Source organism: Cannabis sativa, chromosome 7, assembly GCF_029168945.1.
Source record: "Cannabis sativa cultivar Pink pepper isolate KNU-18-1 chromosome 7, ASM2916894v1, whole genome shotgun sequence".
Classification (NCBI taxonomy): Eukaryota; Viridiplantae; Streptophyta; class Magnoliopsida; order Rosales; family Cannabaceae; genus Cannabis; species Cannabis sativa.
In genome coordinates, this window is record NC_083607.1 from 34,481,647 (window position 1) to 34,496,288 (window position 14,642).

A 14,642-nucleotide genomic window follows, 5' to 3' on the forward strand; every position below is an offset into this window, starting at 1 on the left:
CTGAAATATCATTTATACGGAGCTAAGTGTTTTAAGGATAAAATACATTGAAGGTGTAACGGTAATTTAGTACCTATTCAATGTAGATCACCTATTAGAGGGTCATTGATCAAATTAGGATTATAACAATAAATAATTAATAGTGTATCTGCATCGTGGAACATATAGAGCGTTCTATATGACTGAGAGTGCAATTCCAAGTTCTAAGTGTGGATTCAATGAGGAATGAATAAGTTAGGGAATTTACTTGGTAAATTCGGTTCGACTTATTGAAAGCTCGGTTATATAGACCCATGGTTCCCATACTAGTTGAGACCATACTGCTTGTAAGACTCAGTTAATTGATTTTAATTAATCAATTATAATTCTAAAGTTAGACTATGTCTAGTTTATGAATTTTCACTAAGCAAGGGCGAAATTGTAAAGAAAAGAGATTCTAGGTTTTATTTTTTAATTAAGAGACTTTATATATCTAATTAATAAATATATTAAATGACAATATTATTTAATAATTAATTTTTGGTTATTAAATAATTAGAATTGGCATTTAAATGGTTGAATTGAAAAATTGGTATTTTTGAGAAAGTGGGATTAAGAAATGACAAAATGGCAAAATTGCAAAGTGAGGCCCATTATCCTCTAATATGGCCAGCCACTTTGTATAGGGTTTACCATTTATATTTTTCATTATTTTAATGCCATACAATTCTAACCTAAATGTAGATGGCATTCTATAAATAGAAAGTGATGGCTTCAGGAAACAAGGCAATGCATCTAATTTCCTTCAGAGAAAATTCTAAGCCTTCTCAAGCCGCCACTCTCTCTTCTCTTTTCTTCTCTTCAATTTCGAACCTTTGAGTTAATAAAGTAGTGCCCACACACATCAAGTGGTATCTCAATCATAGTGTGGAAGATTGTGAAGAATCCAATCAACAAGAAGGAGAATCAGCATCAATGAATGAGAGAAAGAGATCCAGGTTCAGATCTTGTTAAGTTCTGCTACAGAAAGGAATCAAGCACTAGAGATCTGAACGGAAGGAGTCACTATATTCCGCAGCACCCAATGTAAGGTTTTCTTGAACCCATATTTGTTTATTTCATTATTTTAGAATTCATATTAGGATGTTAATGAAACATACATGGTAGTAAATCTAGATCTTGGTAAAATATTTCCAACATGGAGATCATCTCCCTTATGTCTGACTGCCATCGCCGATCATCAAGAACAAAGCCAAACTGAAAAAAAAAAAAAACAATGACGGCCAATAATCAACAGCTTAATCTTAGCAACTTGCAAATCACAAACGTGAATTAATCAACAACAATCAACTACACAGAAAAGCAATCGATAAAAATAATCAAATACAAAAATATAACTAAAAAACAAAGCAGAACATTCATTCACTCCAAAGATTTACATAATCTTCGAAACATGTGTATTCGTTCTTCACAAAGATTTACATATGCTCATAATGATAAATTAAAATATATACACTTAAATTCTACTATTCAAAATATAATTGTTAATTTAGTGATCAATAAAATATGAATACTTATAAATAATAATAATAATAATAATAATAATAATAATAATAATAATAATAAAAATTGATTATAATAAAATAAATATATAATAAACAATTAATTATAGATAACCAAACTAATCAATAGAACCGGTTCTAAAAATTAATTATAATCTGGCTCCTTAAATTAATTAAATTTAAAAATCAATTTCTAAAATAAATAATTCAATAAAACTCATTAGTATCGAAAAAGTCACTGGAAAAATCACCGATATTGAAAAAATCATCGGAGTTAAATGTCTCAAATATAAACTAAAATAGAACAAGTTCTATAACATAATAAGTAAAAACAAATAATAATGAATAACTCAAACCGGTTATAATTCAAATAGAACAGGTTTTATAACATAATAAATAAAAACAAATAGCACAAAATAACTGACACCAATTATAATTAAAATAGAACCAGTTCTATAACAGTCTTATAATAAATAAAAACAAATAATAACAAATAACTCAAACCGGTTATAATTAAAATAGAACTGGTTCTATAACAGTCTTATAATAAATAAAAATAAATAACACTAAATAACTCAAACCGGTTATAATTAAAATTGAACCGATTATAATTCAAATAGAACCGGTTTTATAACATAATCAATAAAAACAAATAACACAAAATAACTCAAACCAATTATAATTAAAATAGAATCGGTTCTATAACAGTCTTATAATAAATAAAAACAAATAACAATGAATAACTCAAACCGGTTATAATTAAAATAGAACTGGTTCTATAACAATCTTATAATAAATAAAAAAAAATAACACTAAATAACTCAAACCGGTTATAATTCAAATAGAACCGGTTTTATAGCATAAACAATAAAAACAAATAACACAAAATAACTCAAACCAATTATAATTAAAATAGAACGGGTTCTATAACAATCTTATAATAAATAAAAACAAATAGCAATGAATAACTTAAACCGGTTATAATTAAAATAGAACTGGTTTTATAACAGTCTTATAATAAATGAAAACAAATAACACCAAATAACTCAAACCGGTTATAATTAAAATAGAACCGGTTCTATAACATAATGAATAAAAATAAATAACACAGAATAATTCAAACTGGTTATAATTAAAAGAAAAAGAAGAAACTAAAATATAATTTAAAAAAAAAATGAGTTCCACAACAAATGAACAAAAATAAATAACACATAATACCTCATAAAATTGCTTATAATGTTTTTCTTAAGAAAAGTTGGGGATCAATTCCAAAAATACTAAAGCATAAATATATACAGAACCGGTTCCATAACAAATTATATCACACAAATAACTCAAAAATATAAGATAATGAAACTGATTATTTTTATTAAAAAAATAAGATTAACAAATAATAACACATAATTAACTCAAAATAAAGACTTTTGTTAATGACTTACAAAAATGATTTGTGCTCTTTTATTTGGCAGAACATTTGTAGAGAAAAACTACCAAGATTTAAAAGCATTGAAGCGGAGGCTTCCATTCTTGATCTTGGAATGCAAAGGAGTTGAACCTCAATTATGGGCAAGATATGGTATTTTCTATACCTCTTTTGTCTTTTTAATTTATGTCATGTATTTAAAACTAAAATTTTTCTTATATTTGGTGAACTGAGCCCGAAAATTCTGACATTTTAATATAAAAATGGGTGTGGTTGAACCAAAAAGATCTTATATTAGCTATATTGTGATGTTAAATTTGATAATATTTTGCTACTGAAAATTGTATGGGTATCTTATTGAATTGAAAAGTTTTATACTTGATAATATCTAGTAGCAATTCTAGAGTGATATAATGGGAATTAGAGGAAGAGAAAGTCCTTAGTTTTTTAGAATTACAGTGGAAGAAGTAAGCATCCTAAGATATTCTATACTATTGCACATTTTTCTTTTCTTTCCAAAAAATGCTTTGAATTTTGAAATTTATTCAATAAATCTACTAATTGTTGCATGTTTTAGAAAATTTTCTTAGTTCTTACTTTTGACGCTGTGACGATGTCTATGGCAGATATTATAATATTCAATCTCTACCATAAGAAGGTTCCTCTACTCCCCTTTGTTTTTATTATCTGCTTTGTCTTCATCTTTCTCCTTCTCTCTTCCATAAGAAACACTATTTCAATTCCTTTGCATTCTCATCATCGATCAATTTAATTTTCCAAAACAAATGGCTTATCCAACCCAGCTTCACCTGAATCCTGTGACTACTCGGATCAAAATTAGATTCGTGACCCGGTTGGGACATCCCCAAGGTACGACCATACGCGTAAAGAGATTTTCAAGGACTGAAATTGCATCTCTGACAATAAATCTAACGGTCGGGATCTCATCAACTGGCCCTGGAAACCCACCTATTGCCAACTCTAATCATTATATCCCACTGCTTTTCTCCACACATGTACAGAGACACCGCCATTGGTACTTAGCTTGAGTCAAGCATTTAATTTAATATTATATATATAAAAAAAAAAGTAAACTATGGGATTTTTACAATTTTTTATAAAAATATGGCATAAAAAATATATATTAATGTAAAAAAACTAAAATATCCATAACCCCAAAACATTATTTATTTATGCCATAAAAATGTTAACTCTTATAATTTTTCCATATACTATTTAATTTCTACTATAAATTAACAATAGTGTCAAGGAATATAATGGTCTTGATGAATCACGTGTAAACTGCCTAGTCCTTTTACAAACTCGTTTCTTCAAGTGGGCCAAAGCAAGGTCAAAGCCCAAGATATTTATCCAAGTGATCAAGAGTCCACTCTTCACACAACATCTCAATATCATATAATTGGCACTATTTCATTTCATTTGAACATGGGAGTGGACTTCAGCAAAGAAAGTCATGTTTGTTCCCACTCCCCCAACAATCATCTGATGAGCGTAGGTCACATTCACCAATTGCTCCACTTTCTCCACCATCTCGCCAAGTGTCTCCCATATTATCTTCTACCACTACAGTCAGTTTTTTGTGCCATTTAGCCCACTAAATGGTACACAAAAATACAATTTTGGAGAGCCAACTTTCACTATAAATTACACCCTTTTTATTGTAAAATTTATTAGATTTTAGAGTAGAGAAAATACATTTTGCTATTTTATTTTTCTCTCCTATTATTATTTTATTTATACTTATTTTAGTGACAAAAATGAGTGTATTAAAATAGTAATATTGCTGAGGTTAGAGTGTAGCTTTGTACTTCTTATTTTTAATATTGATATTGATTCCTATGTGTTTCATCTCCATATCTCATTTATTAAATTATTCTTCATCTCCATATCTCATTTATTAAATTATTCTTCATCTGATAATTTTTCTTCCAAATTTAATAGTATCTTTTATATAAGTTCAGTCATGTTTTCTTATGTAAGTTAGGCTATTAATTATTTTGATGTATTTATTATATTGTATGTCGTTTACTACATTCTGCCAACATTGGTTTTTGTCGATTTATGATATATAATATGATATGCTGTTAAGTTAGAAGTAAGATTCAATTTATTTAAGATTATTTAATTTGCGCTTTTATTATATACATCTTCTAGTTGTAATTAATGGGGTAGAATTAAGACTGTGTTTTGAATTAATATCGGTATTAGAATAGGATTTGCATGACTATATTTCTACCTTACCAAGTTTTTTATCTGATAACACCCTTTCACTTATTATTTTCTTATTTTTAATTTATTTATATTTTTACCATATTCTATTTATACTAATCTTAAGTGGTACATTACCTCCCTGTGGATACGACATATAATCTGTTTACTATCGTGACCGAAGTATAACTAATTGGGCGACATCACACCTATATCCCACAAACTAGCTACTATAGTCAATTTCTTGTTTTTTTTTCCAATAGCCAATTTTAAATGATGCCAAACTATTCAATGTATAATGTACATTTATTTTAAATAAGGGCTTCACCTAACAAATGTGCCTAATTTTAGTTAATTTATTTTTTTATCGCATCTTACTATTTAAAGGAACTATCAAATTATAAAATATTTATGTCAATTCATTTGCCCCAACTCCAATATATAATATTATAAATAGGATAGTTCTCTATTCATAATAATTCAAAATATCATTAGGACTGAAGAAAAATGAATTGCTCAACATTCTCCTTTTGGTTTGTTTGCAAAATAATATTTTTCTTTCTCTCATTCAATATCCAAATTTCAATAGCTAATCCTCAAGAAAACTTCCTTAAATGCTTCTCGGAATATATTCCTAACAATCCAGCAAATCCAAAATTCATATACACTCAACACGACCAATTGTATATGTCTGTCCTGAATTCGACAATACAAAATCTTAGATTCACCTCTGATACAACCCCAAAACCACTCGTTATTGTCACTCCTTCAAATGTCTCCCATATCCAGGCCAGTATTCTCTGCTCCAAGAAAGTTGGTTTGCAGATTCGAACTCGAAGCGGTGGCCATGATGCTGAGGGTTTGTCCTACATATCTCAAGTCCCATTTGCTATAGTAGACTTGAGAAACATGCATACGGTCAAAGTAGATATTCATAGCCAAACTGCGTGGGTTGAAGCCGGAGCTACCCTTGGAGAAGTTTATTATTGGATCAATGAGATGAATGAGAATTTTAGTTTTCCTGGTGGGTATTGCCCTACTGTTGGCGTAGGTGGACACTTTAGTGGAGGAGGCTATGGAGCATTGATGCGAAATTATGGCCTTGCGGCTGATAATATCATTGATGCACACTTAGTCAATGTTGATGGAAAAGTTCTAGATCGAAAATCCATGGGAGAAGATCTATTTTGGGCTATACGTGGTGGAGGAGGAGAAAACTTTGGAATCATTGCAGCATGGAAAATCAAACTTGTTGTTGTCCCATCAAAGGCTACTATATTCAGTGTTAAAAAGAACATGGAGATACATGGGCTTGTCAAGTTATTTAACAAATGGCAAAATATTGCTTACAAGTATGACAAAGATTTAATGCTCACGACTCACTTCAGAACTAGGAATATTACAGATAATCATGGGAAGAATAAGACTACAGTACATGGTTACTTCTCTTCCATTTTTCTTGGTGGAGTGGATAGTCTAGTTGACTTGATGAACAAGAGCTTTCCTGAGTTGGGTATTAAAAAAACTGATTGCAAAGAATTGAGCTGGATTGATACAACCATCTTCTACAGTGGTGTTGTAAATTACAACACTGCTAATTTTAAAAAGGAAATTTTGCTTGATAGATCAGCTGGGAAGAAGACGGCTTTCTCAATTAAGTTAGACTATGTTAAGAAACTAATACCTGAAACTGCAATGGTCAAAATTTTGGAAAAATTATATGAAGAAGAGGTAGGAGTTGGGATGTATGTGTTGTACCCTTACGGTGGTATAATGGATGAGATTTCAGAATCAGCAATTCCATTCCCTCATCGAGCTGGAATAATGTATGAACTTTGGTACACTGCTACCTGGGAGAAGCAAGAAGATAACGAAAAGCATATAAACTGGGTTCGAAGTGTTTATAATTTCACAACTCCTTATGTGTCCCAAAATCCAAGATTGGCGTATCTCAATTATAGGGACCTTGATTTAGGAAAAACTAATCCTGAGAGTCCTAATAATTACACACAAGCACGTATTTGGGGTGAAAAGTATTTTGGTAAAAATTTTAACAGGTTAGTTAAGGTGAAAACCAAAGCTGATCCCAATAATTTTTTTAGAAACGAACAAAGTATCCCACCTCTTCCACCGCGTCATCATTAATTATCTACCCATACTATGTATGCTCCCAAGTATGAAAATCTACATTACAACTGTGTAGACTATCATAAGATATATGTAATAAAATAAATTGTCTTTCTTATTTCAATAGCAAATAAAATAATATTATTTGAGCTTATATGTTTATGGAACAATTTTAGTTTACATGTTCATGGATTAGAACATTATAATATATTTATTAGTAAAAATTTTGGTACGTGTTCTTAAAATGATAATTGAAGTTTTATAGTAAAAGAATATTGTGTATTGACTTTTTTTTTTAATTATAATCTAGAGTTACTTTTTAGAATTTTGAGTATATGTAGATAAGTTATAATCTTATTTTACTTTATTAAAGAACTTTTGGTTCAATTAGATTAATGATAAAAATGTTTGAGATCCACATATCCCTCTCCTTAGAAATTCAACAAGCTAGCTCTCGCATTACCAACCAAAATTTCTACAAACTCAAGACAATCAAGATTAACATAATTCAAAATACAAACTTATATTATAGAGTAGAAAACTTTAGATAACCTTCAAGAACTCTTCCATAATTAAGGTAGTATTTACATGAGAGGAATGAAAACAAAAAAATAAGAATGTGAATGGGAATGAAAATAGGAATAGTAATGAAATAGTATAGAATTTAAAATGTATTACAAAAATTGATAAAAAAATTATAAAATATTTTATCATCTTGCATTGGAATAATATTTCATTCCAATTCAAAATAGTATAATCATCCCACCAAAATGATGGAAAACTTATTTTATTGGAATAATATTCTAATACTTTAAAATGCAACCAAATAAAGGAATGAATCAAAAATTATTTCTTTCCATTCTATTCCGATTCATTACTTTGACCCAATTGTCACATTTTAAAGATTGAATTTTCCACCAAACAATCTGAATGTATGGTAAATGAATCCCAATTGAGAGTGTGAGTTGTGTGATTGCTCAATAGCCAAGAGCTCTCCTTGTTTTGATGATTAACAAATATTTAATGATTATTTGTTATTAAATAAATTTTTCAAGAAAAATTGGTATTTTTACCAAACTCCTTAAATTGACTAAAAATGGATTCAACAAGCATATCAAGAGCAAAAGATTCATCAAGGGATCAACAACTCAAGACCCTATTCAAAAGAGGTCTTCAAAATCTCAAAGTCAAAAGTCAACCTGAAACTCAAAGTAAAAGTCTACTCTCAGGAAAAGTACACTTTGGATCAAAACATATAAATCAAGCTAGAAAGCTCATCTACATCAACACTACACAAAATCAAATGGTATAAATTTACTTCAGTCTTCTTAAAGTGATTTGCATAGCACAGTAGGGTTTATAAGTACAAATTTTGGCCCACTCACTAACTTGTGCAGTAAGTTTTCTCACTTGATGGTTAAAAAAAAAATTAATTGAATTTCTAAATCACATTTTGTTTAACTAAGAGAACAAAATTAGAATTTTTAAAAATAGATAATCGAGTAAAGAGTTATCCACGTTATAGTGTTGAAAAATGCATGTTTTGAAACTGCCTGATTTTCGGCCTACCTTTTTTCAAAAAGGTAGTCCGTTTTTCACAGAATAGGTATTCTGTTTTAAAAATAGAAGTCTATTTTTCCCAAGATTTATTTTGAAATGCGTGCTAACGGCTATAAACGGCTACTTTTCACACCAACACTATATAAACTTGATTTTTACTCAAAAATAGGAGTTAAATGAGCATTTATATCATATACCTAACATATTCATGTGAGATTAATGAGCTTCCAAGTTTAAAATCCAACAAACACTTTTCACATACTTTGAGCGAAAATTTTTGTTTATCAATCTAGGTTTCTATTGTATTATCATAATTCAAGAGTGATTTTGTTTGTAATTTCAAACACAATTTCATATTGTGATTGAGGTGAGGTTGGCACTTGTATTGTAAATAACTCAGTTATAGCGAGATTGTCACTACAACAATCTGAGAAACAGGTTAATAGTCCTTGGCGTTGTAAAACTATTGTAAGATGTTTGGAAACACCTTGGTGAAAATTTCCTGATTGTAAGGGTTAGTCAAGCCTGTTAACTTGGCTCGATGTTGGAACTCAAAGCTAGGTCCATAGCTTTGAAGACCAAGGACATAAGTGGCTTAGCTCTACCGAACCTTGTAAAAATCGAGAGTTTGAAATTTCTTACCCTTAAACTCTTTACTTTAAAAGTTTGATTATTTGCTATACATTATTTCTTGCCATATTACTTGCATTTATTTGATTAAGTGTTTAATTGCATAGTTTTGTGTTAAAAGTTTTCAATTTACCGAAATTAGCTTAAATTTCCAATTCAACCCCCTCTTAAAAATATTTCTTGGGCTAACAATTGATATCAGAGGAAAGGGTCAATTTATTTGATTAGATTTCACTATCTAGAGCATGGCGTTTCCAAGTAATTCACAAAATAACATGTTGGAAGGTTTTAGCACAAATAGAGCACCATACTTCAATGGAGTATATTTTCCTTATCGAAAAATTAGAATGAAAACTTACCTTCAATCTGTAGACTATTATTTGTGGCATATTGTGTCTAGTGGTCCTTACATTGCTAAACATATTATAAATGGTGTAGAAGTAATTAAGACTTATGAGGTATATGAGAATGATAAGAAAATGCTTTCTAAAAATGTTAAAGCTAAATATGCACTTATATGTGGTTTGGATAGAGACATATACAAAAATATTGAACAAGCCTCAACCGCTTTTGATATGTGGAAAATGCTTAAAGTTATTCATCAAAGAACTAGTGCTATGAAAGAGACTAAAATTCAAATTTATTCCACTAAATATGAGAACTTTAAGATGAAAGCAGATAAAACCATTGCTAACATGTATACTCGCTTTACTACAATTACTACTGGTTTTAATTCTCTTAGCATAGTACTTACTCAAAAGGATATGGTGACCAAGATTTTAAGAAGTATCACCAAGACTTATCAAGGGAAAGTGGTTTCCATTCATTAAGCCAAAGATCTCTCAATACTTTCCTTGGAAGAATTAATTAGCTCACTCATGAACCATGAAATTTTCATGACTTCTTAAGAACAAGAGGAATGGCTCAATAGTGATGAAGAGGACTCCGAAGATGAAGTAAAGAATGAAGTAGCAAACATGTGCATGCTGGCACTCGATGATGGGGTAAGCATTTCTAGCCAAAATGATTGTGATAGTAAAAATGATGATGATAACCTAGATATGTTATATGATGAGTTGTCTAATTCATTTAAGGAACTATTTAATGATTTTGGTAAATCGTTTGTTAAAAACAAAACTCTTAGAGAGAAGACCAACATGATTCTAAAAGAAATTAAGATTTTGAAAATAAATGAGAGGAACTTTTAGGTATGTCTCAATGTGCTACATGTGCTTCATATAAGAAAAAAATTGTTCATTTAAATGCATACGTGAAAAGCCTAAAGAATGACATATATACTTTCACTAGAGGTAAAGAAGGTTATGATCTTATGCTAGGAAGCCAATCATGTGGTTTTTCAAAAAGTGGCATTGGTTATGATCCTAGTACAAAATAAAAGTTCTTAAGAAACTTTTTTGTGAAATCATCTAGTGTACCTCACTTTACATACTCATATTGTAACTAAGATGGCCATACTATTTCCTATTGTCATGTGAAGAAATATGAATGTCTAGGCAACACTAAATGGGTACCAAAGGGTTCTATAATAACAAGAAAGGACCAAAAATTATGTGGGTACCAAAAGCCAACAAATGAACTTGTTTTTGTAGGAATCAATAAGAAAGAGTCAAAGCTTATGGTTCTTGGATAGTGGATGTTCAAAGCATATGACCGATGATCCATCAAGATTTTCAAGCTTTAAAAGCAAGGAAAGTGGCTTTGTCACTTTTAGAGACTGTTCAAAAGGGAAAATCTTAGGAATTGGTGATGTCGGTAACGTATACCCTCCATGTATAAAAAATGAGCTTCTTGTTGATAATCTTAAACATGAATTGCTTAGTATTAGTCAATTATGTGATACAGGTTTTCGTGTTATGTTTGAATCCTCAAACTGCTCCATTGAAAATGCTTCAACCAATGAAGTTATTTTCCTTGGAGAAAGGAAGGATAATGTGTATGTTATTGATGTTGATTCATTTGATAGTAAAAATAAATGTTTAACCGTTAGTATTAGTCAATTATGTCCTAATCTTTATTATTGCATAGAAAATTAGGACATGCTAGTATGGATTCTATCTCAAAATTAGTTAGAAAAGATCTTGTTACTGGTTTCCATCTATTCCTTTGTCAAAGATAAACTTTGTTATGCAAGCCCATTTGGAAAACAAATTAAAACATCTTTTCATTCTAAGAAAGAGATTTCAACTACTACACCTTTGCAATTGCTTCATATTGATTTATTTGGACCTTCTACAATTTCTAGTCTTGGTTGTAAATACTTTGCATTTGTAATTTTTGATGACTTTTCAAGATTTACTTGGTTTATTTTCTTGACACTTAAAAGTGATGTTTTGGAAAATCTTGTCAAATTTTGTAAGAGTGTGCAAAATGAAAAAGGATATTCTATTACCTCCATTGGGAGTGACCACAGTGGTGAGTTTGACAATGATGCCTTAGAATTTTTTTGTGATGAACATGGTTTTAACCATAACTTTTTGGCTCCAAGAAATCTACAACAAAATGGAGTTGTACAAAGGAAGAATAGAACAATTCAAGAAACGACTAGGTCGATGCTAAATGAAATCTCACTACCAAAATATTTTTGGGTCGAGGCCATCAGTAATTCTTGTTATATTTTGAATTGTGTTTTCATTAGGCCCAACATGAATAAAACCCCTCATGAGCTTTGGAATGGGAGAAAACCCAACATTGGCTATTTTAGAGTTTTTAAATGCAAATGCTAAATTTTAAACACCAAGGATAACCTTGGAAAATTTGATGCAAAATCCGATGTTGGAATTTTATAGGGAATTAAACTCATAGTAAAGCCTATAGAATATATAACAAAAGAACTAATTTTGTTGAAGAATCTATTCATGTTATTTTTGATGAGACTAACTCGCCTACAAGCCAAAGTTTAGATGATGATATTATAGGTTTGGGAGATGAGGTTCAAAATCTTGATATTGGAGAGACTTCCAATGCTCCTTCACAAACTGCCAAAGAGGAATCACCCGTGGAAACAGTAAATGAAAGTCAAGGTATGAATTCTAACCTTCCACATGAGTGGAAATTCAAAAGTGCTCATCCTATAAACCAAATTCTAGGTGGTCCTTCTCAAGGTGTCACTACTAGAAACTTCCTTAGAAACTTGTGTAATTCCATTGCTTTCATTTCTCAAATTTAACCAAAGAATTTTAAAGAGGCTGAAGTCGATGAATTTTGGCTTCTATCTATGCAAGAAGAAATAAATCAATTTATAAGAAACAACATTTGGGTGTTAGTTCCAACAACGTCACATCAATTGGTTATTGGAACAAAATGGGTCTATAGAAATAAGGTAGATGAGCATGGGGTCATTGTGTGTAACAAGGCTAGATTAGTGGCCCAAGGTTACAATCAAGAAGAAGGAATTGATTATGAAGAAACCTTTGCCCCGGTAGCAAGACTTGATTCCATTGGAATGTTGTTAGCTTTTGCATGCCACAAGAATTTTATTTTGTACCAAATGGATGTAAAAAGTGTTGGATTATTGTTTTACCAGGAACTAGATTTACTACCATGTATGTTATTTAATATTCAAAAATTTGAATTTCTAAAACAATGTAATATAAGCACATATAAAGTTTAAGAAACCTTACATTGTTGTAGCGGAATTAAATGACTCATTTCACTCAGATCTTTAACCCTAGTATCCTTTCTGTAGCATGGTATCACAAAGATTTGAGCCCGACTCTCCTTCACTTGAATTGGATTCTTCACATTCTTACACACTATGATTGAGTACAAATTTTTTATGTGTGGGCATGTAGTCTATCACTATAGGGTTCGAAAATAGAAGAGAGAAACAGAGAGAGAAGGATTCGAATGAGATAGAAAAGATGCCTCAATTTTTTTTATTTTTTTTTACTAAAGGCAAGTGAATTATTAAGCTTCCAATTTTGAGTCCATCACTATGTATATATAGGAAACCTTCTAGGTTTAGGTTTGACTTATTTGGCTTTAAAAAATTGATAAATAAATTGTAAAATAGAGCATAAGTGGCCGGCCTTGAAAGTGGGCCCTACCACTTTGCAATTTTGCCATTTTTCAACTATTTATCTTATGTTTCTCAAAAATGCCATAATTTCCAATTCAACCACTTAAATGCCAAAACTATTTATTTAATAATTAAAATTAATATTCAAATAAAATTTCTTATTTAATATATTTATTAATTAGACTTAATAAAGTCTCTTAATTGACAAATAAGCCCTAGAATCTCTTTTCTTCACAATTAAGCCCTAGCTTAGTGAAAATTCATAAGCCCTAGAATCTCTTTGTATGAAAGGTTTCGGAAGCAAGCACCTCCGGTCTTTCTGGGAGGTCCAGATGTGGTGAAGGCCGAACAGTGGCTAACGGTGATCACCAGAATTCTGAATTTTATGGGTGTCACCGGGAATGACAGAGTGGTGTGTGCCACCTTTCAGTTCCAAGAAGACGCTCTTGTCTGGTGGGACATGGTGTCTCAGATCCATGATGTCACTACCATGACCTGGGAAAGGTTCCAGGAATTCTTCAATGCCAAGTATTATAACGAGGCGGTCAGAAGCGCCAAGAGGAAAGAGTTCACCCACCTGACCCAACGGGAGAATATGAGTGTGACAGAGTATACTACTCAGTTCGACCGGTTGGCGAGGTTAGCCTAGGGGATAGTGCCAACCGACTTCAGCAAAAAGGAGAAGTATCTGGACGGGTTAAATGTGAGGATCAAACACGACTTGATGATCACCACCGACGACAAGACCACCTATGCTGAGATGGTGGAGAAGGCACTGCAAGCTGAGGGCGCAGTTGGATGTATGTCGGAGTCAGCTAGTACTCCAGTGAGTGGCGAGGCTCCTACCCCTCCTGCATCAGGCTTTAGCAGGGGGAGTAGTGGTTCGGCCATGGACCAAAAGAGGAGAACATCCACTGCATCCGGTGGCTTGAGTCAGAACAAAAGCATCCGGGGTAACCAGATTAGAGGTAGTCGTCATAGCGGTCCAGAGACCCGGTTTTCTTATCCGGAGTGCCCCAGCTGCAAAAGGCACCATCAGGGTGAGTGCAAAGGTCAGGGATGCTTTCACTGTGGCATGCCCGGACACTTTAAG

At 31.4% G+C, this 14,642-nt stretch overlaps 1 protein-coding gene across 1 annotated transcript; it reads left to right on the forward strand.

Annotated features, from left to right (window-relative positions):
* The first annotated feature begins 5,609 nt into the window (after nucleotides 1–5,609).
* Nucleotides 5,610–7,474, forward strand: LOC115697901 (cannabichromenic acid synthase). Its single transcript, XM_061118802.1, has one exon. The coding sequence runs from the start codon at nucleotides 5,701–5,703 to the stop codon at nucleotides 7,336–7,338; it is 1,638 nt and encodes a 545-aa protein (XP_060974785.1). The 5' UTR covers nucleotides 5,610–5,700; the 3' UTR covers nucleotides 7,339–7,474.
* Nucleotides 7,475–14,642: the final 7,168 nt, after the last annotated feature.

Coding starts and splice junctions, on each gene's coding strand:
- LOC115697901 (XM_061118802.1), top strand. CDS start 5,701: ATGAATTGCTCAACATTCTCCTTTTGGTTTGTTTGCAAAATAATATTT.